Source organism: Somniosus microcephalus, unplaced genomic scaffold (assembly GCF_052327205.1).
Source record: "Somniosus microcephalus isolate GS21.2 unplaced genomic scaffold, FLI_Smic_1.0 unresolved_chr1, whole genome shotgun sequence".
Classification (NCBI taxonomy): Eukaryota; Metazoa; Chordata; class Chondrichthyes; order Squaliformes; family Somniosidae; genus Somniosus; species Somniosus microcephalus.
The window spans coordinates 43958258-43978257 of NW_028225179.1; the positions used below are offsets into that span (position 1 = coordinate 43958258).

General features: G+C 52.0%; 1 protein-coding gene across 5 annotated transcripts in view; it reads right to left on the reverse strand.

The window, feature by feature from the left end:
• Positions 1-20000, reverse strand: part of LOC147094876 (F-box/LRR-repeat protein 19-like) — a 319790-nt gene that overhangs the window by 8668 nt on the left and 291122 nt on the right. For all 5 annotated transcript variants that reach the window (XM_085974495.1, XM_085974491.1, XM_085974492.1 and 2 more), the window contains 4 exons: positions 15293-16080; positions 4907-5070; positions 2240-2401; positions 1309-1527 (listed from right to left, as the gene is read on the reverse strand). In XM_085974495.1, coding sequence (XP_085830621.1) covers positions 1309-1527; positions 2240-2401; positions 4907-5070; positions 15293-16080 — 1333 coding nt within the window. The remainder of the gene's footprint in view (positions 1-1308; positions 1528-2239; positions 2402-4906; positions 5071-15292; positions 16081-20000) is intronic.

The window sequence follows — 20000 nt, forward strand, 5'->3', positions numbered from 1 at the left end:
TGTGTACAACCATGAATGTTTTTTGATGCTTTGGCAACATAAGATGTACCTTGTCATGCCAATAAAGCGATTTGAATTGAATTGAATTGAGAGTGAGAGAGAGAGGGTTAGTATAGGGGAGAGAGAGAGAGAGAGAGGGTTAGTATAGGAGAGAGAGAGAGAGGGTTAGTATAGGAGAGAGAGAGAGGGTTAGTATAGGAGAGTGAGAGAGGGTTAGTATAGGAGAGAGTGAGAGAGAGAGGGTTAGTATAGGGGAGAGAGAGAGAGAGAGTGAGAAGGTTAGTATAGGAGAGAGAGAGAGAGAGAGAGAGAGGGTTAGTATAGGGGAGAGAGAGAGAGAGAGAGAGAGAGAGTGAGAAGGTTAGTATAGGAGAGAGAGAGTGAGAGGGTTAGTATAGGAGTGAGAGAGAGAGAGGGTTAGTATAGGAGAGAGAGTGAGAGGGTCAGTATAGGAGAGAGAGAGAGAGGGTTGTATAGGAGAGGGGGGAGAGTGAGAGAGAGAGAGAGAGACTGGGGAGAGAGAGAGACGGGGAGAGAGCGAGGGGGTTAGTATAGGAGAGCGAGTGAGAGAGAGAGGGTTAGTATAGGAGAGAGAGAGGGTTAGTATAGGAGAGTGAGAGAGAGAGAGAGAGTTAGTATAGGAGAGAGAGTGAGAGAGGGTTAGTATAGGAGAGAGAGAGAGAGAGTGCGACGGTTAGTATAGGCAAGAGAGTGAGAGAGAGAGAAAGAGGGTTAGTATAGGAGAGAGGGGGTGAGTTAGAGAGACGGTTAGCATAGGAGAGGGAGAAAAAGAGAGATGGTTAGTATAGAAGAGAGTGTCAGAGAGAGAGACAGAGAGAGTTTGGAGAGAGAGAGAGAGAGAGAGAGAGAGACAGAGAGACGGTTAGTATAGGAGAGAGGGGAAGAGAGACAGGGTGAGGGAGGGACGGGCGGAGGGAGAGATGAAGAGAGGGAGAGGGGGAGCGACAGACGGTACGGAGAGAGGAAGGAGAGAAGGAAGGAGAGAGGGAGGGAGAGAGGGAGGGAGAGAGGGAGGGAGTGGGAGAGAGAGGGGGGAGTGGGAAAGGGAGGGACAGAGGGAGGGAAGAAGGGCGAGGGACGGAGGAAGAGAGGGAGGGACAGAGCGAGAGGAGTGAGGGAGGGAAGGACAGACGGATGGATGGAGTGAGGGGGTTACGGAGGTAGGGAGGGAGGGAGGGATGGAGTGAGAGAGGGAAGAAGGGTGGGAGGGAGAGAGTGAGTGAGGGAGAGGAAGGGACAGAAGGAGGGAGGGATGGAGGGTGCGGGGATGGTGGTGGGAGAGATTACCTGACAGATTGATCTCGGCCAGGCTGTCCCGGAGCTGGGAGTTAGCAGCAGTCAGCAGATTGACAGACTGGTCCCCTACGTGTGGGCAGTGGCTGAGGTCGAGCGTGGCGAGCTGGGGCACGTGGCGCACCAGGAGTCGCAGCGAGGCGTCCATCACGTCCAGGCCGGCCAGGCGAAGCTCCGTCACGTTCTGCAGCCGCCCGCGATTCTCGTTCTGACCTGACCAGAAAGAGCAACAATCAGCATCATCGCTCTGCACCCCGGACCAGACTCCATCGCCTGGCACCCCCCCACCCCCTCCCCAACTTTACACTCCCCGCCCCGCGTCAAACTCCTATTGCTTCCCCCCCCATCCCCGCATCACACTCCCCACTCACAAACACACGCCCGCTCGCACGCTCACACACACGCTCACGTGCGCACACTCACAGACTCAGAGGGGGAGGCACAGAGAGGGGAAGGGGAAAGAGAAAGGGGAGGGTGAGGAATGGGAGGGAGACATAGATGGGAGAGGGGAAGGGGAGGGAGACACAGAGGGGTGAGACACACAGAGGCAGGGAGAGGGGAAGGGGAGTGAGACACACCGAGGCAGGGAGAGGGGAAGGGGAGTGAGACACACCGAGGCAGGGAGAGGGGAAGGGGAGGGAGCCACACAGAGGCAGGGAGAGGGGAAGGGGAGTGAGACACACCGAGGCAGGGAGAGGGGAAGGGGAGGGAGCCACAGAGGGGAAGGGGAGTGCGACACACAGAGGCAGGGAGAGGGGAAGGGGAGGGAGGCACAGAGGGGAAGGGGAGTGAGACACACAGAGGCAGGGAGAGGGGAAGGGGAGGGAGACCCAGAGGAAGGGGAGGGAGGGGAAGGGGAGTGGAGGGGAAGGGGACAGCGAGGGCGAACTGTACGTGCCCGAGATTGAAGCAGCGAGAGCCCCACCTGGCCTGGAGTCGGCGGGAGGGGACACAAGCTCTCGGAGGTGCGAGTCCTTGACGTCCTCCACCCAGCGTAGGTCGAGCATGCGGAGGTAGGAGCAGCTGGCCGTGCAGAGAGCCGAGACCGAGGACCAGGAGCAGCCGGAGAGGATCAACTCCTTCAGACCTGGGGAAAGACAACGGCAGCAGAGGTCAGAGTGTCGCTCGGGAGCACCAGGTCTGGCTCTCTCTCCCAGTCTTCCTCCCCGTCTCTCTCCCCTCTCCCCCACCCACCCCCCCACAAGTCTCACTCCCCTCTCTCCCCCTCCCTGCCCGTCTACCCTTGAACATAAGAAATAAGAGCAGGAGTAGGCCATTCAGCCCTTCAATCCTGTTCCACCATTCAATAAGATCATGGCTGATCTTCTACCCCAACTCCACCTTCCCACACTATCCCCATATCCCTTGATTTCTTTAATATCCAAAAATCTATCGATCTCAGCCTTGAATCTACTCAATGACTGAGCCTCCACAGCCCTCTGGGGTAGAGAATTCCAAAGATTCACCACCCTCTGAGTGAAGAAATTCCTCCTCATCTCAGTCCTGAATGGTCGACCCCTTATTCTGAGACCGTGACCCCTGGTTCTAGACTCCCCAGCCAGGGGAAACATCCTCCCTGCATCTACCCTGTCAAGCCCTGTTTCAATGAGATCACCTCTCATTCTTCTAAATTCGAGAGAATATTGGCCTAGTCTACTCAATCTCTCCTCATAGGACAATCCCCCCATCCCAGGAACCAGTCTGGTGAACCTTCGTTGCACTCCCTCTATGGTAAGTATATCCTTCCTTAGGTAAGGAGACCAAAACTGTACACAATACTCCAGGTGTGGTCTCACCAGGGCCCTATATAATTGCAGTAAGACGTCTTTACTCTTATACTCAAATCCTCCTGTAATAAAGGCCAACGTACCCTTTGCTTTCCTAATTGCTTGCTGTACCTGCATGTTAACTTTCAGTGATTCGTGTATAAGGACACCCAGGTCCCTCTGAACACCAACATTTCCCAATCTCTCACCATTTAAAAAATATTCTGCTTTTCTATTTTTCCTACCAAAGTGGATAATTTCACATATCTCCACATTATATTCCATCTGCCATGTTCTTGCCAACTCAGTCTATCTATATCCCTTTGCAGATTCTTTGCGTCCTCCTCACAGCTTACTTTCCCACCTAACTTTGTATCGTCAGCAAACTTGGATACGTTACACTCAGTCCCCTCATCTAAGTCATTGAAATAGATTGTAAATAGCTGAGGCCCCAGCACTGATCCTTGCGGCACCCCACTATTTACAGCCTGCCAACTGGAAAATGACCCATTCATTCCTACTCTGTTTTCTGTCCTCAATCCATGCTACAGGAAACTTTTTTTTTTCCAGCACCGACGGGACCAACGTGGTGCCAGTTCATCAAAAATTCCGGATAACCGAAAGCTATAGTAAAAGATACGGAGCTGACAGCTCCCTATAAAGCAACAAACCCTGTTGCTTAGCAACAGGTTCAGAACAATGGCCAAAAGTTCCAAGCGTCTCTGTAGCTTAGCAACAGCTGCAGCCACACCCTTGTACAGCAACAGATCGAGGAAGGCAAGTAATAAAACTTACCTGAACCTACTCCTGAATTTTGCCGGTTAACCGAGATTTCTGGTTATTTAGGTGCCGGTAAATCGAAAGTTTCCTGTAATATTTTACACCCAACCCTATGAGCCCTAATTTTGTGTGATAACCTCTTGTGTGGCACGTTATCGCATGCTTTCTAAAAATCCAAATAGACTAGATCCACTGGTTCACCTTTATCTACCCTGCTAGTTAGATCCTCAAAAAACTCTAGATTTGTCAAACACGATTCCCCTTTCATAAATCCGTGCTGACTCTGCCCAATCATATTATGATTTTCTAGGTGCCCTGTTAGCACGTCCCTAATAATAGATTCTAGCATTTTCCCCGACTACTGATGTCAGGCTAACTGGTCTATACTTCCCGGTTTCCTTGCTCCCTCCTTTCTTAAATAGCAGGGTTGCATTTGCTACCTTCCACTCCTTGGGGGCTGTACTAGAATCTCGGGAATTCTGGAAGATCAAAACCAATGCATCCACTATCTCTGTAGCCACCTCTTTTAAAACTCTAGGATGTAGGCCATCAGGTCCAGGGCATTTGTCGGCTTTTAGTCCCATTAATTTCCCTCCCCTCTTATCCTCCCTCCCCACTCTCCCCGTCTCCCTCCCCGCTCTAATTTTTAGGCTACGTCGCCGAGTCCTAGACTCCCCAACCAGTGTAAAGTTTCTTTCTATACTCTCCATCTATCCTAATCAGTTCCCCTTAATATCTTGAAAACTTCGATCAAATCACCCTTTAGCCTAAATTCCAGGGAAAACGACCTGTTTGTGTAATGTCTTCTCGCAATGTAACCACTGTTTAACTGTCACACGGCGAGTCAGCGCCTTGAGAAGGAGGAATGGGAGGGGAGGGGACGGGACGGGTGGGGCCGTGTCCTCTGTCCGACTCCTGTAACCCCCTCCCTCTACTTTAGGTCATGGCCTCTCTGACTCGGGGTTCATTACACCCCCCCCCCCCCAACTCCCGTCTACTCGCGCGTTAGGACGTTCTGAGGGTGCCGTGTATCGCCCCCGGCTCACCCTGCAGCCGGTTGATGAGCCACATCAACTGCTTCTTGGAGATGCTGGTCCAGCTGAGGTCGAGGGTCACGGGCTGCCGCCTGATGATGCCGCTCAGCATGGCCGGGGTGATGGACTTCTGCCGGCTCAGGTCAATTTTGGTCCACAACCGTTTATCGCAGCACCTGCGAGAGAGAGTGAGGGGCAGAGAAAGAAAAGGTTCTGGTTAGCGTTGAGCGGTACCCTGCCCCATTGCCCCCTTTCAGGAAGGAAACCTGTCACCCTTACCCGGTCTGAGCCTACACGTGACTCCAGTCCCCAGACGCAATGCGGGCTGACCGTTAACCTGTCCTCTGAAGTGGGCAGAGCGGGCCCCTCAGTCATATCAGAACCAACGGTTCAAGGCACCCAACCTTCTCAAGGGACCAGAGATGGGGCAATAAATGCCAGCTCTGCCAACGACACCCACATCCCGAAAATGCCACGACCGGCATAAACCATCGCGAGGGGGAGTGGCCCCAGCGGAGAGAGGCGGCCCACCCACCCCGCGCTGCTCTCTCGCGCCTCCTTGTGGCCGTCTTGGAGAGTGTCAATAGCGAGGGGACTGAGCCACAGGCACCACGCGATCTCGGGTTCCAATCCCGGCCGGTGGGAAGCGAGCTGGGCTCAAGGTGGGAACCAGCGGCCTCGGCCTCCTTGGGTTACTGAGACTCCCCTCCTGCTGCAGTGAGAAGTGTTGGGGGAGGACGCCCTACACAGTCGAACAGCCCACACTTCTCGGCCGGCACTGGGGTGGGACAGAAGACCGGGCAATGAGCTAAACGGACCTCGGGGTAGCACGCCGCCGACTCCCACGGTCAAGCGGCCTCAGGTAAACATCACGCAAGAGGCCGTTCTACACGGGCATCAAGTGAAGGACATCAGTGTTCTTCATTTCAGGGTTTATTGGAAAATGATCAGGAGCCAGAACCCAGTCTTATTTGTCCTCCTCTAACCCAAGGTGATATATTTTGGGAGGAAGAACGAGGAGAGACTATACACATGAAATGGTACCATTTTAAAGGGGGGGATGCAGGAACAGAGAGACCTGGGGGTTCTTGTGCACAAATCTCTGAAGGCGGCAGGACATTTTAACAACACAGTTAGTAAGGCATACAGGATCCTGGGCTTTATAACAAGAAGCATCGAGTACAAGAGCCATGTAGTTATGCTAAACCAATATATAAAACACTAGTTCGGCCCCAGCTGGAGTATTGTGCCCAATTCTGGGCACCACACTTTAGGAAGGACGTGAAGGCTTTGGCGAGGGTACAGAAGAGATTCACTAGACTGGTTCCAGGGATGCAGGATTACAGGTACGTGGATAAACTGGAGAACCGGAGCTTGTTCTCCTTAGAGCAGAGAAGGCTAAGAGGAGATTTGATAAAGGTGTTTAAAATCATGAGGGGTTATATAGAAACATAGAAGATAGGAGCAGGAGTAGGCCATTTGGCCCCTCGAGCCTGCTCTGCCATTCAATGAGATCATGGCTGATCATCCAAATTCAGTACCCGGTCCCTGCCTTCTCCCCACATCCCTTTAGCCTTAAGGAATATATCTAACTCCTTCTTGAATATATTTAATGAATTGGCCTCTACTGCCATCTGTGGTAGAGAATTCCACAGGTTCACCACTCTCTGGGTGAAGAAATTCCTCCTCATCTCTGTCCTAAATGGCCTACCCCTTATCCTTAGACTGTGACCCCTGGTTCTGGACTCCCCGACCATCGGGAACATCCTTCCTGCATCTAGTCTGTCTAGTCCTGTTAGAATTTTATAAGTTTCAATGAGATCCCCTCTCAATCTTCTAAACTCCAGCGAATATAAGCCCAATCGACCCAATCTCTCCTCATACGTCATTCCTGCCATCCCAGGTATCAGTCTGGTGAATCTTCGCTGCACTCCCTCCATGGCAAGAACATCCTTCTTCAGATAAGGCGACCAGAACTGCACACAATACTCAAGGTGTGGTCTCACCAAGGCCCTGTACAACTGCAGCAAGACATCTTTGTTCCTGTACTCGAATCCTCTCGCTACGAAGGCCAACATACCATTTCCCTTCTTAACCGCCCGCTGCACCTGCATGCTTACCTTCAGCGACTGGTGCACAAGGACACCCAGGTCTCGTTGCACTTCCCCTTCTCCCAATCTATTGCCGTTCAGATAATAATCTGCCTTCCTGTTTTTGCCACCAAAGTGGATAACCTCGCATTTATCCACATTATACTGCATCTGCCCAATCACCCAACCTGTCCAAATCATACTGGAGTTTCTCGGCATCCTCCTCACAGCACACACGCCCACCCAGCTTTGTGTCGTATAGTGTAACGTTCAGATAGTGTAACTAAGGAGAAACTGTTTCCAGTTGGCTGGAGGGTCAGTGACGAGAGAGCACAGATTTAAGGTGATTGGCAAAAGAACTAGACGACAATGAGAAAACATTTTTACGCAATGAGTGGTTAGGATTTGGACTGCACTGCCTGATAGGGCAGTGGATACAGATTCAATAGTAGACTTCAAAAAGGAATTCGATAAATACTTGAAAGGAGAAAAAATTGTGTGTGTGATTCAGTCTCACACTGTGCGAGATCAGGCTAACTCAGCACAGGCCGGGGATGGCTCCTGGGCCTTTCCTGCTGTGTGTGTGTGTGTGTGTGTGTTTGTGTGGGGAACAGTGCAGTGACCTCTCAGTCTGAGCATTCGAGCCAACATTCACCATTATTCTACAGAACTCCAAGTCCTGAATTACACACGGTTAACAGGCCATGTGAAGCCCAAATTCCACTCTTTCGTTTAATGAATTCTCGGGATGTGGGCGTCGCGGGCAAGGCCGGCCTTTATTGCCCCTTGAGGAGGCAGTGGTGGGCCTTCATTTTGAACCTCTGCAGTTCGTGTGGTGAAGGTGCTCCCACAGTGCTGTTAGGTCAGGAGTTCCAGGATTTTGACCAGGCGACAGTGAAGGATCGGTCGACATATGTCTGATGCGCTTTCAATTACTCAAAAGACTGAGGTTAAGCGAGTAACTAACAGGCTTTTATTAACAAGAGAATGAAGGTGTGCCTCGAGTGGTCGACCAGTCCAGAATACAGAGGGACTGTGGAGCAGTCACCTTTATACCTGGACTCGTGGGAGGAGTCAGCCGAGGCATGTACAGACATGTACACAGTGGAATACAAACACCCACACAGGCAGGTATAACAGTGGTTTACCACAATGTCCAAGTCAGAGAAGTTATATTAAATTATACAGAACTTTGGTTAGACCACACTTGGGAGCACTGTGCACAGTTCTGGTCTCCATGTACCTTGTTTAGACCACACATGGAGCACTGTGCACAGTTCTGGTCTCCGTATACCTTGGTTAGACCGTACTTGGAGCACTGTGCACAGTTCTGGTCTCCATATACCTTGGTTAGACCACACTTGGAGCATTGTGCACAGTTCTGGTCTCCATGTACCTTGGTTAGACCACACTTGGAGCACTGTGCACAGTTCTGGTCTCCATGTATCTTGGTTAGGCCACACTTGGAGCACTGTGCACAGTTCTGGTCTCCATACACCTGGGCTAGACCACACTTGGAGCACTGTGCTCAGTTCTGGGTTCTATATACCCTGGTTAGACCGCACTTGGAGCACTGTGCACAGTTCTGGGTTCTATATACCCTGGTTAGACCGCACTTGGAGCACTGTGCACAGTTCTGGTCTCCGTATACCTTGGTTAGACCGTACTTGGAGCACTGTGCACAGTTCTGGTCTCCATATACCTTGGTTAGACCGCACTTGGAGCACTGTGCATAGTTCTGGTCTCCATACACGGTTAACAGGCCATATGAAGCCCAAATTCCACTCTTTCGTTTAATGAATTCTCGGGATGTGGGTGTCGCGGGCAAAGCCGACCTTTATTGCCCCTCGAGGAGGCAGTGGTGGGCCTTCATTTTGAACCTCTGCAGTCCGTGTGGTGAACGTGCTCCCACAGTGCTGTTAGGTCGGGAGTTCCAGGATTTTGACCAGGCGACAGTGAAGGATCGGTCGACATATGTCCAAGTCAGAGAAGTTATATTAAATTATACAGAACTTTGGTTAGACCACACTTGAGAGCACTGTGCACAGTTCTGGTCTCCATATACCTTGTTTAGACCACACATGGAGCATGTACACAGTTCTGGTCTCCGTATACCTTGGTTAGACCGTACTTGGAGCACTGTGCACAGTTCTGGTCTCCATATACCTTGGTTAGACCACACTTGGAGCACTGTGCATAGTTCTGGTCTTCATGTACCTTGGTTAGACCACACTTGGAGCATTGTGCACAGTTCTGGTCTCCATATACCTTGGTTAGACCACACTTGGAGCATTGTGCACAGTTCTGGTCTCCATATACCTTTGTTAGATCACACTTGGAGCACTGTGCACAGTTCTGGTCTCTATGTACCTTGTTTAGACCACACCTGGAACACTGTGCACAGTTCTGGTCTCCATATACCTTGGTTAGGTATAGGCCAGAGGCCAGTGTCGGGAGGAGCAGAGTGCGGCAGTACAGTGAGTACTTAAACTCACTTTCGCGGGCTTTTTTACAGAGGCCAGTGTTGGGAGGAGCAGAGACCGGCGGTACAGTGAGTACTTAAACTCACTTTCACGGGCTTTTTTACAGAGGCCAGTGTCGGGAGGAGCAGAGAGCGGCGGTACAGTTAGTACTGAAACACACTTTCGCGTTTTTTTTAAATTTTTTTTACAGTGGCCAGTGTCGGGAGCAGAGAGCGGCGGTACAGTGAGTACTTAAACTCACTTGCGCGGGCTTTTTTTTTTTTTTTTTTACAGAGGCTTACCAATCTCAGACCAGCGGCGGCATTCCGGAGCCGCGTCACGATTCAAAAAGTGACGCGGGCAAGAGGAAGCAGCTGATTGGGTGAGTACGGCCAGGTGAGTATTTATACTACTCTATAGTTTGACAGTTAAGATTAATAGCTAATAAAATTTAGACGGTTTTAATTTTTGTGGTTATAGTTTCTAAGGTCTCTTGTGTATCGGGGAGTGCTAGTAACCAAGGGCCCTTGAGTATATCATTTAATTGTAGTGTAATTAGTGGTATTGATTTGATTTAAATTAATTTAAATTCATTAAAGGGTTAAGTCATGGCAGGACAGCTCGGCCCCGTGGCATGCTCCTCCTGCACTATGTGGGAAATCAGGAACACTTCCTGTGTCCCTGACGACCATGTGTGCGGGAACTGTATCCAGCTGCAGCTACTGACAGACCGCATTGTGGCGCTGGAGCTGCGAATGGATACATACTGGAGCATTCGCGATGCTGAGGACATCGTGGATAGCACGTTTAGGGAGTTGGTCACACCGCAGGTAAGGGCTGCACAGGTAGGAAGGGAATGGGTGACCACCAGGCAGAGTAGTAGGCGCAGGCAGGTAGTGCAGGGGTCCCCTGTGGCCATCCCCCTCTCAAACAGATATACCACTTTGGATATTGTTGAGGGAGATGGCTTATCGGGGGAAGGCAGCAGCAGCCAACTTCCTGGCACCATGGGTGGTTCTGCTGCACAGGACGGGAGGAAAAAGACTCAGAGAGCTATAGTGATAGGGATTCTATTGTAAGGGGAATAGATAGGCGTTTCTGCAGCCGCAAACGAGACTCCAGGATGGTACAGGACACTTTGTGTTATCCGGAGGCTAACTGTCTGGAATGCTCGAGCCACCGGCAAAAATCAGGAGCCGTTTTCGTTAGTTTTTTTTTCTTCTCGTTGCTTTTTTCCTCAACAGTCAAGCTCTGCAAGGTCTGCTGAAGCTGTTGCTAAGCTACAGAGATGCTTGGACTGTTTAGAAGCCAACAGGGTTTGTTGACAGATACGGAGCTCAAAAGCTTCCGTATCTTTCAACATTAGCGCTGGAGTGTCCAGAAGTTTTGAGGGAACGGCAACAGCTCGGTCCCGTCGGTGCCGGATAGCACACAGTTTCCTGTATGTTGCCTCCCTGGTGCAAGGGTCAAGGATGTCTCGGAGCGGCTGCAGGGCATTCTGGAGGGGGAGGGTGAACAACCAGTTGTCGTGGTGAATATAGGTACCAACATCCAGGGGTAATCAATATTCAGGAAGGACAGGCAAAAAGAAAAAGGAGGTGGGGTAGCATTGCTGGTTAAAGAGGAGATTAACAGAATAGTAAGGAAGGATATTTGGGGTGTTTGGGGCCCTGGACAGTGGGAAGGGGGGAGGTATAGGGACAGGTGTTACATCTCCTGCGCTTGCACGGGAAGGTGCCAGGTGAAGGGGAAGGGGTGCTGGGGGTGATAGAGGAGTGGACTAGGGTGTCTCGGAGGGAGCGGTCCCTACGGAATGCTGAAAGGGGAGGGGAGGGGAAGATGCGTTTGGTGGTGGGATCACTTTGGAGGTAGCGGAAATGGTGGAGGATGATCCGTTGAATGTGGTGGCTGGTGGGGTGAAAGGTGAGGACAAGGGGAACCCTATCGTGGTTCCGGGAGGGAGGGGCAGGGGTGAGGGCAGAAGTGCGGGAGATAGAACGGACACGGTCGAGGGGAATCCTCGGTTGAGGAAAAAGGAAGACATGTCGGAAGCACTGGTGTGGAAGCTTTCCTCTGACCCCACTTCTCCCAATCTCACCCCCTGCCGTGTTTTCACTATCCCCTCTGACCTTCCCCTCTCTGACCCCGAACGATCAGTCCTCAGCAAAGGCCTGAGCTTCATCCCCTTACACCCCCACCTCAATGAATTTCGAGCTTGGCACGATGTTGAGCTCTTTTTCCACCGCCTTCGTCTCCGTGCCCACTTCTCTGGCCAGGAGTCTTCCCCCCGCACGACTGACCCTTTCTCCCGCTTTCAGAATTCCCGTTCTACCTGGACCCCTCCCCCTGGCCTCTTACCCTCTCTAGTTCTTTTCATCGCTAACTGCCGCCGTGACATCGGCCATCTCCATTTTTCTGCTCCCCTCACTCACTCCAACCTACCTCCCTCTGAACTTGCAGCACTCCATTCTCTGAGATCCAACCCTGACATTGTCATTAAACCTGCTGACAAGGGTGGTGCTGTTGTTGTTTGGCGAACTGACCTCTATCTAGCGGAAGCTGAACGCCAACTCTCCGACACCTCCTCCTGGACCATAACCCCACTACCGAACATCAAACCACTGTTTCCAAGACTGTTACTGACCTCATCTCCTCTGGAGATCTTCCCACCCGCGGCCACCAACCTCATAGTTCCCCAACCCCGCACAGCCCGCTTCTACCTCCTTCCCAAGATCCACAAACAGGACTGCCCTGGTAGACCCATCGTTTCAGCCTGTTCTTGCCCCATGGAACTTATCTCTTCCTATCTCAACTCCATCTTTTCTCCCCTTGTCCAGTCTCTTCCCACCTACATCCACGACTCTTCGGATGCCCTCCGCCACTTTAACAGTTTCTAGTTTCCTGGCTCCAACCGCTTCCTTTTCACCATGGACGTACAATCCCTCTACACCTCCATCCCCCACCAGGATGGCCTGAGGGCGCTCCGCTTCTTCCTTGAACAGAGGCCCGACCAGTCCCCATCCACCACCACCCTCCTCCGCCTGGCTGAACTTGTTCTCACATTGAACAACTTCGCCTTTCACTCCACTCATTTCCTCCAAATCAAAGGTGTTGCTATGGGTACCCGCATGGGTCCTAGCTATGCCTGCCTTTTCGTGGGATATGTGGAACACTCTTTGTTCCAGTCCTACGCAGGTTCCCCCCCTCACCTCTTTTTCTGATACATTGATGACTGTATCGGTGCCGTTTCCTGCTCTCGCCCTGAACTAGACAATTTCATTCACTTTGCCTCCAATTTCCACCCTTCCCTCACCTTCACATGGTCCATCTCTGACTCTTCCCTTCCCTTCCTCGACTTCTCCGTCTCCAACTCTGGGGATAGGTTGTTGACCAATATTCACTACAAGCCCACTGACTCCCACAGCTACCTGGACTACACTTCCTCCCACCCCGCCTCCTGTAAGGACTCTATTCCATTCTCCCAGTTTCTCCGTCTCCGCCGCATCTGCTCCGACGATGCCACCTTCCACACCAGTGCTTCCGACATGTCTTCCTTTTTCCTCAACTGAGGATTCCCCTCTACAGTGGTCGACACGGCCCTCGACCGTGTCCGTTCTATCTCCCGCACTTCTGCCCTCACCCCTGCCCCTCCCTCCCGGAACCACGATAGGGTTCCCCTTGTCCTCACCATTCACCCCACCAGCCTCCACATTCAACGGATCATCCTCCGCCATTTCCGCTACCTCCAAAGTGATCCCACCACCAAACACGTCTTCCCCTCGCCTCCCCTTTCAGCATTCCGCAGGGACCGCTCCCTCCGAGACACCCTAGTCCACTCCTCTATCACCCCCAGCACCCCTTCCCCTGGCACCTTCCTGTGCAAGCGCAGGAGATGTAACACCTGCCCCTATACCTCCCCACTTCCCACTTTCCAGGGCCCCAAACACCCCTTCCAGGTGAAACAGCGATTTACTTGTACTTCTTGCAATCTAGTATACTGTATTCGCTGCTCACGATGTGGTCTCCTCTACACTGGGGAGACCAAACGCAGATTGGGCGACCGCTTTGCGGAACTCCTCCGTTCAGTCCGTAAGGGTGACCCCGAGCTTCTGGTCGCCTGTCATTTTAATTCACCGCTCCATTCCCACTCGGACCTCACCGTCCTTGGCCTCTTGTATTGTTCCACAGAAGCTCAACGTAAACTCGAGGAACAGCACCTCATCTTCCGATTAGGCAGTCTGCAGCCTTCCGGACTCAATATCGAGTTCAACAATTTCAGATCATAACCTCGGCCCCTATTACATTTTTACTTATATTTTTTATCCACCCCTTTGTTTTGGTTTCCACCCCCCACCTTTCCTTTTTTTTCTCTCTCCCACATAGCAGCTGTCTCTCATTCTGCCAGAACATTTCACACCTAATCTGAGCCGTCTTTTGTCTCCACTAGTCCCATCACCATCTCGTCTGGTTTTGAATACCTCTTAATGTCTCTTCACTTCTTTTGTTCTCTCCCAGCCCTGCCTTTCGATCTATTACATTTCCTTTCCAGTTTTGAAAAAGGGTTAGATCCGAACCGTCGAGTCTAATTTCTCTCCACGGATGTTGCCTGGCCTGCTGAGTTTTTCCAGCATTTTCTGTTGTTATTTCGGATTTCCAGCATCTGCAGTATTTTGCTATCATTCTCGTCTCCATATACCTTGGTTACACTGCACATGGAGCACTGTGCACAGTTCTGGTCTTCACGTACCTTGGTTAGACCACACTTGGAGCACTGTGCGCAGTTCTGGTCTCCATATAACTTGGTTAGACCACACTTGGAACACTGTGCACAGTTCTGGTCTCCATATATCTTGGTTGACCACACTTGGAGCATTGTGCACAGTTCTGGTCTCCATATACCTTGGTTAGACCACACTTGGAGCACTGTGCACAGTTCTGGTCTCCATATACCTTGGTTAGACCACACTTGGAGCGCTATGCACAGTTCTGGTCTTCACGTACCTTGGTTAGACCACACTTGGAGCACTGTGCACAGTTCTGGTCTCCATATAACTTGGTTAGACCACACTTGGAGCGCTGTGCACAGTTCTGGTCTCCATATAACTTGGTTAGACCACACTTGGAGCACTGTGCGCAGTTCTGGTCTCCATATAACTTGGTTAGACCACACTTGGAACACTGTGCACAGTTCTGGTCTCCATATATCTTGGTTGACCACACTTGGAGCAATGTGCACAGTTCTGGTCTCCATATACCTTGGTTAGACCACACTTGGAGCGCTGTGCACAGTTCTGGTCTCCATATATCTTGGTTGACCACACTTGGAGCATTGTGCACAGTTCTGGTCTCCATATAACTTGGTTAGACCACACTTGGAACACTGTGCACAGTTCTGGTCTCCATATATCTTGGTTGACCACACTTGGAGCATTGTGCACAGTTCTGGTCTCCATATACCTTGGTTAGACCACACTTGGAGCACTGTGCACAGTTCTGGTCTCCATATACCTTGGTTAGACCACACTTGGAGCGCTATGCACAGTTCTGGTCTCCATATATCTTGGTTAGACCACATCTGGAGCACTGTGCACAGTTCTGGTCTCCATATACCTTGGTTAGACCACACTTGGGAGCACTGTGCACAGTTCTGGTCTCCATATACCTTGGTTAGATCACACTTGGAGCACTGTGCACAGTTCTGGTCTCCATATCCCTTGGTTAGACCACACTTGGAGCACTGTGCACTGTTCTGGTCTCTGTATACCTGGGTTAGACCACATCTGTTGCAATGTGCTACGCCCCGAGCCCCATCTGACACACTCCGCCACCCCGCGTGGCACCCTTACCATCGGTTCAAGGTCCTGCACACCCTCATGCAGACACACAGGTCCCGGTGGCTGAGGTACTGGAAGACGGCGAGCCAGGCGTGGCGCTGCATGACGTGGTCGGCGCCCGTGTCCAGCGGCAGCGAGTCCGGCTCGGGGCTGTCGGGGGGCGGCTTCACCACGTGGCGCTCCATCTGCAGGGGCTTGGGTGGCGAGCAGACAGGAGGCCGGTTCAGGAACTGGGTGCGGGCCATGGTGCGCAGCCCCACCTGGCCGGCCGGCCGCGAGGGCTTGCGGCCCGGCTGCGCCCGACCCCGCTCATGCCGGGCCGAGTGCTGGTTCTCCTTGCCCTGGGACGGCTCGCGCCCCTTGGCCTTGCCGTTGCGGGGGGCAGCCCGCTCACGCTCGTCCTCCTCCTCCTCGTCCTCCTCGCCGTCCTCGTCCTCCTCGCTCTCGCTGAAGCCCAGGGCGGCCGTCGGGGTCCTGCGGTCCTTGGGCCGCCGGGCGCCGCCGTTGGAGCTGGCGCTGGAGCCACCGCCGCCTCCTCCGCCGCCTCCTCCTCCGCCTCCTCCTCCTCCATCGCTGCTCTCCTCTTCCTCCTCCTCCTCCTCCTCCTCTTCCTCGTCCTCCGAGCCCTGCGAGTCCGAGTCGGAGTCCGAGCCCGAGCTGGAACTGGAGCTGGAGCTCTCCACCTGGTTCACCCGCTCCAGCATCTGGCACATACGCTTGAAGCGCTCCAGCTTCTCCCGCTGGTGCGTTTTCTCGTTGGTCGGAGCCGCGTCTTCCTGCCCGCGGGCGTTCTTCTGCTTCTGGAACGGAGAGAGAGAGACAGCGGGGGTTAACGGGGTTCAGAGCTGAGACACAAGACCTTAGTACAAACCATCCTCCCCGCACCCCAACCCACAACTGCCCCAAAATTTGCCACTTGTCTAATCTCGGCTGTGCGTCTGCGGTGGGCGTCACAGCCGGAGCCGATCCTCATCCACAGCCACTACCGCACACCGAGCGTGAGATTAGCTGGAACCTCGGCTCTTCTTGCCCTGCTTTGTTGTTCAGTACAAGAGCTCCATAATCCACAGCCAATATCCCCCGGTTGTTGGTACTGAGGGAGCGCCGCACTGTCGGAGGGGCAGTACTGAGGGAGTGCCACACTGTCGGAGGGGCAGTACTGAGGGAGCGCCGCACTGTCGGAGGGGCAGTACTGAGGGAGCGCCGCACTGTCGGAGGGGCAGTACTGAGGGAGCGCCGCACTGTCGGAGGGGCAGTACTGAGGGAGCGCCGCACTGTCGGAGGGGCAGTACTGAGGGAGTGCCGCACTGTCGGAGGGGCAGTACTGAGGGAGCGCCGCACTGTCGGAGGGGCAGTACTGAGGGAGCGCCTCACTGTCGGAGGGGCAATACTGAGGGAGCGCTTCACTGTCGGAGGGGCAGTACTGAGGGAGCGCTGCACTGTCGGAGGGGCAGTACTGAGGGAACGCCGCACTGTCGGAGGGGCAGTACTGAGGGAGCGCCGCACTGTCGGAGGGGCAGTACTGAGGGAGTGCCGCACTGTCGGAGGGGCAGTACTGAGGGAGCGCCGCACTGTCGGAGAGGCAGTACTGAGGGAGCGCCGCACTGTCGGAGGGGCAGTACTGAGGGAGCGCCGCACTGTCGGAGGGGCAGTACTGAGGGAGTGCCGCACTATCCATGAAGCTGTCGGATTGTCGTAAAAATCTCAACAGGTTCACTGATGCCCTCTGAAGTGGGCCGTGCGAGCCCCTCAGTCATATCAAAACCATCAGTGGAGGAAGGCCCACCACCACCCAGTCTTCTCGAGGGGCATTTAGAGATCAGGCAATAAATGCCTGCATTGTCGACGCATCCCTGAGAATGAGACCACGGCTGCTCCCTCTACCAACACCAGCGCCGGATTATGATATAATTGGGATTACGGAGACATGGCTCCAGGGTGACCAAGACTGGGAATTCAACATCCAGGGGTATTCAATATTCAGGAAGGACAAAAAAAAGGAAAAGGAGGTGGGTAGCATTGCTGGTTAAAGAGATTAACACAATAGTAAGGAAGGATATTAGCTCTGATGATGTGGAATCTGTATGGATAGAGCTGAGAAATACCAAGGGGCAGAAAACGTTAGTGGGAGTTGTATACAGACCCCCAAACAGTAATGCTGAGGTTGGGGATGGCATTAAACGGGAAATTAGAGACGCGTGCAATAAGGGCACAGCAGTTATCATGGGTGACTTTAATCTACATATAGATTGGGCTAACCAAATTAGTAACAATACTGTGGAGGAGGAATTCCTGGAGTGTATACAAGATGGTTTCCTGGACCAATATGTCGAGGAACCAACTCTCTCCCTCGACTCCACTTCTCTCTCTCTCTCTCTCGACTCCACTTCTCTCAGTTCAGTTCAGTTCAGTTCAAATGCTTTATTGGCATGAAAGTTTACAGAGAACCATATTGCCAAAGCTTACATAGCAAAAAGGTACAGTTTTCCAACATTCTGTAGGTGTCAATCGATTTGACATTTGTTGGGTATATACAATATTACTTTTAAACAATATTAATTTTAAACAGTCTTTCTACTTCATTTGGTACGTTCAATATTAATTTTAAACAGTCTTACTTTTAAACAGTCCTCAGGTTGTGACATGTTGTTACATATTTAGCCCCAAGGTATGGTCTGTCTCCTTCTCCTAGGACTAATCTCAATTTTGACAGATCATCCAATTCCTTGAAATCTGGGGTTGTTTGGCTTAGCTTGTTGAATAATATGTTTCTTGATGTGTTGAATTTTTCGCATTTTAGGAGGAAATGCATTTCTGTTTCAACCTCGCCAGCCAGACATGGATCGCATATTCTATTCTCTCTAGGCTGCCAGGATTTCTTGTATCTGCCTTTTTCAATTTCCAGTTGGTGGTCGCTTAGTCTGTACCTGGTGAGGGTCTGTCTCTGTTTTGTGTCTCTGATGGTCGTGAGGTAGTCTGCCAGTTTATATTCTCTTTTTAGGGCCCGGTAACATTCTAATCTGCTTTGGCTTTCGGTTATTTTGTTCCAATGTTCCAGGTAGGTTTCTTTGCATTTTTTAATGATTTGGTTCACTCGGATTGGTGTTTGGACGGCTGTGTTGGTCTGGGGCTGGTCAGGGTCCGGCTGAGTACTTAGTTTCAGTAGCAGCTGACTCAGGGGACTCTTTTCTGGGTTTAGCTCTTGGGTCTGAAAGGCTTTGAAATGAAGGGTGTCTGGGGAGCTAGATTTGAGGTGATTTAGGAAGTTTAGTGCTCGTTTTTGGATGTTTATTATCAGTGGGTATCTGCCTAGTTCGGCTCTGCATGCATTTGTTGGCGTTTTTCTTTGGGTGCGAAGGATGCTTCGGCAGAATTCTGCATGTAGGGCTTCTATTGTGTGTTTTTCCCATTTAGTGTAGCTTTCTCTCTCTCTCTCTCTCTCCCTCGACTCCACTTCTCTTTCTCTCTCTCTCTCCCTCGACTCCACTTCTCTCTCCTTCGACTCCACTTCTCTCTCTCTCTCTCGACTCCACTTCTCTCTCTCTCGACTCCACTTCTCTCTCCTTCGACTCCACTTCTCTCTCTCTCTCGACTCCACTTCTCTCTCTCTCTCTCTCTCGACTCCACTTCTCTCGCTCTCTCTCGACTCCACTTCTCTCGCTCTCTCTCTCCCTCGACTCCACTTCTCTCTCTCTCTCGACTCCACTTCTCTCTCTCTCTCTCTCGACTCCACTTCTCTCGCTCTCTCTCGACTCCACTTCTCTCGCTCTCTCTCTCTCCCTCGACTCCACTTCTCTCTCAGTTCAGTTCAGTTCAAATGCTTTATTGGCATGAAAGTTTACAGAGAACCATATTGCCAAAGCTTACATAGCAAAAAGGTACAGTTTTCCAACATTCTGTAGGTGTCTCTCTCTCTCGACTCCACTTCTCTCTCGACTCCACTTCTCTCTCTCTCTCGACTCCACTTCTCTCTCTCTCTCTCTCCCTCGACTCCACTTCTCTCTCTCTCTCTCTCTCCCTCGACTCCACTTCTCTCTCTCTCTCTCTCTCTCTCTACTCCACTTCTCTCTCCTTCGACTCCACTTCTCTCTCTCGACTCCACTTCTCTCGCTCTCTCTCGACTCCACTTCTCTCTCTCTCTCTCGACTCCACTTCTCTCTCTCTCTCTCTCGACTCCACTTCTCTCTCCTTCGACTCCACTTCTCTCTCTCGACTCCACTTCTCTCTCTCTCTCCCTCGACTCCACTTCTCTCTCTCTCTCTCGACTCCACTTCTCTCTCTCTCTCTCTCTCCCTCGACTCCACTTCTCTCTCCTTCGACTCCACTTCTCTCTCTCTCGACTCCACTTCTCTCTCTCTCTCTCTCTCTCCCTCGACTCCACTTCTCTCTCTCTCTCTCTCGACTCCACTTCTCTCTCTCTCTCTCTCTCTCTCTCTCTCGACTCCACTTCTCTCTCCTTCGACTCCACTTCTCTCTCTCGACTCCACTTCTCTCGCTCTCTCTCGACTCCACTTCTCTCTCTCTCTCTCTCCCTCGACTCCACTTCTCTCTCTCTCTCTCTCGACTCCACTTCTCTCTCTCTCTCTCTCTCTCGACTCCACTTCTCTCTCCTTCGACTCCACTTCTCTCGCTCTCGACTCCACTTCTCTCGCTCTCTCTCGACTCCACTTCTCTCTCTCTCTCTCGACTCCACTTCTCTCTCTCTCTCTCTCTCTCCCTC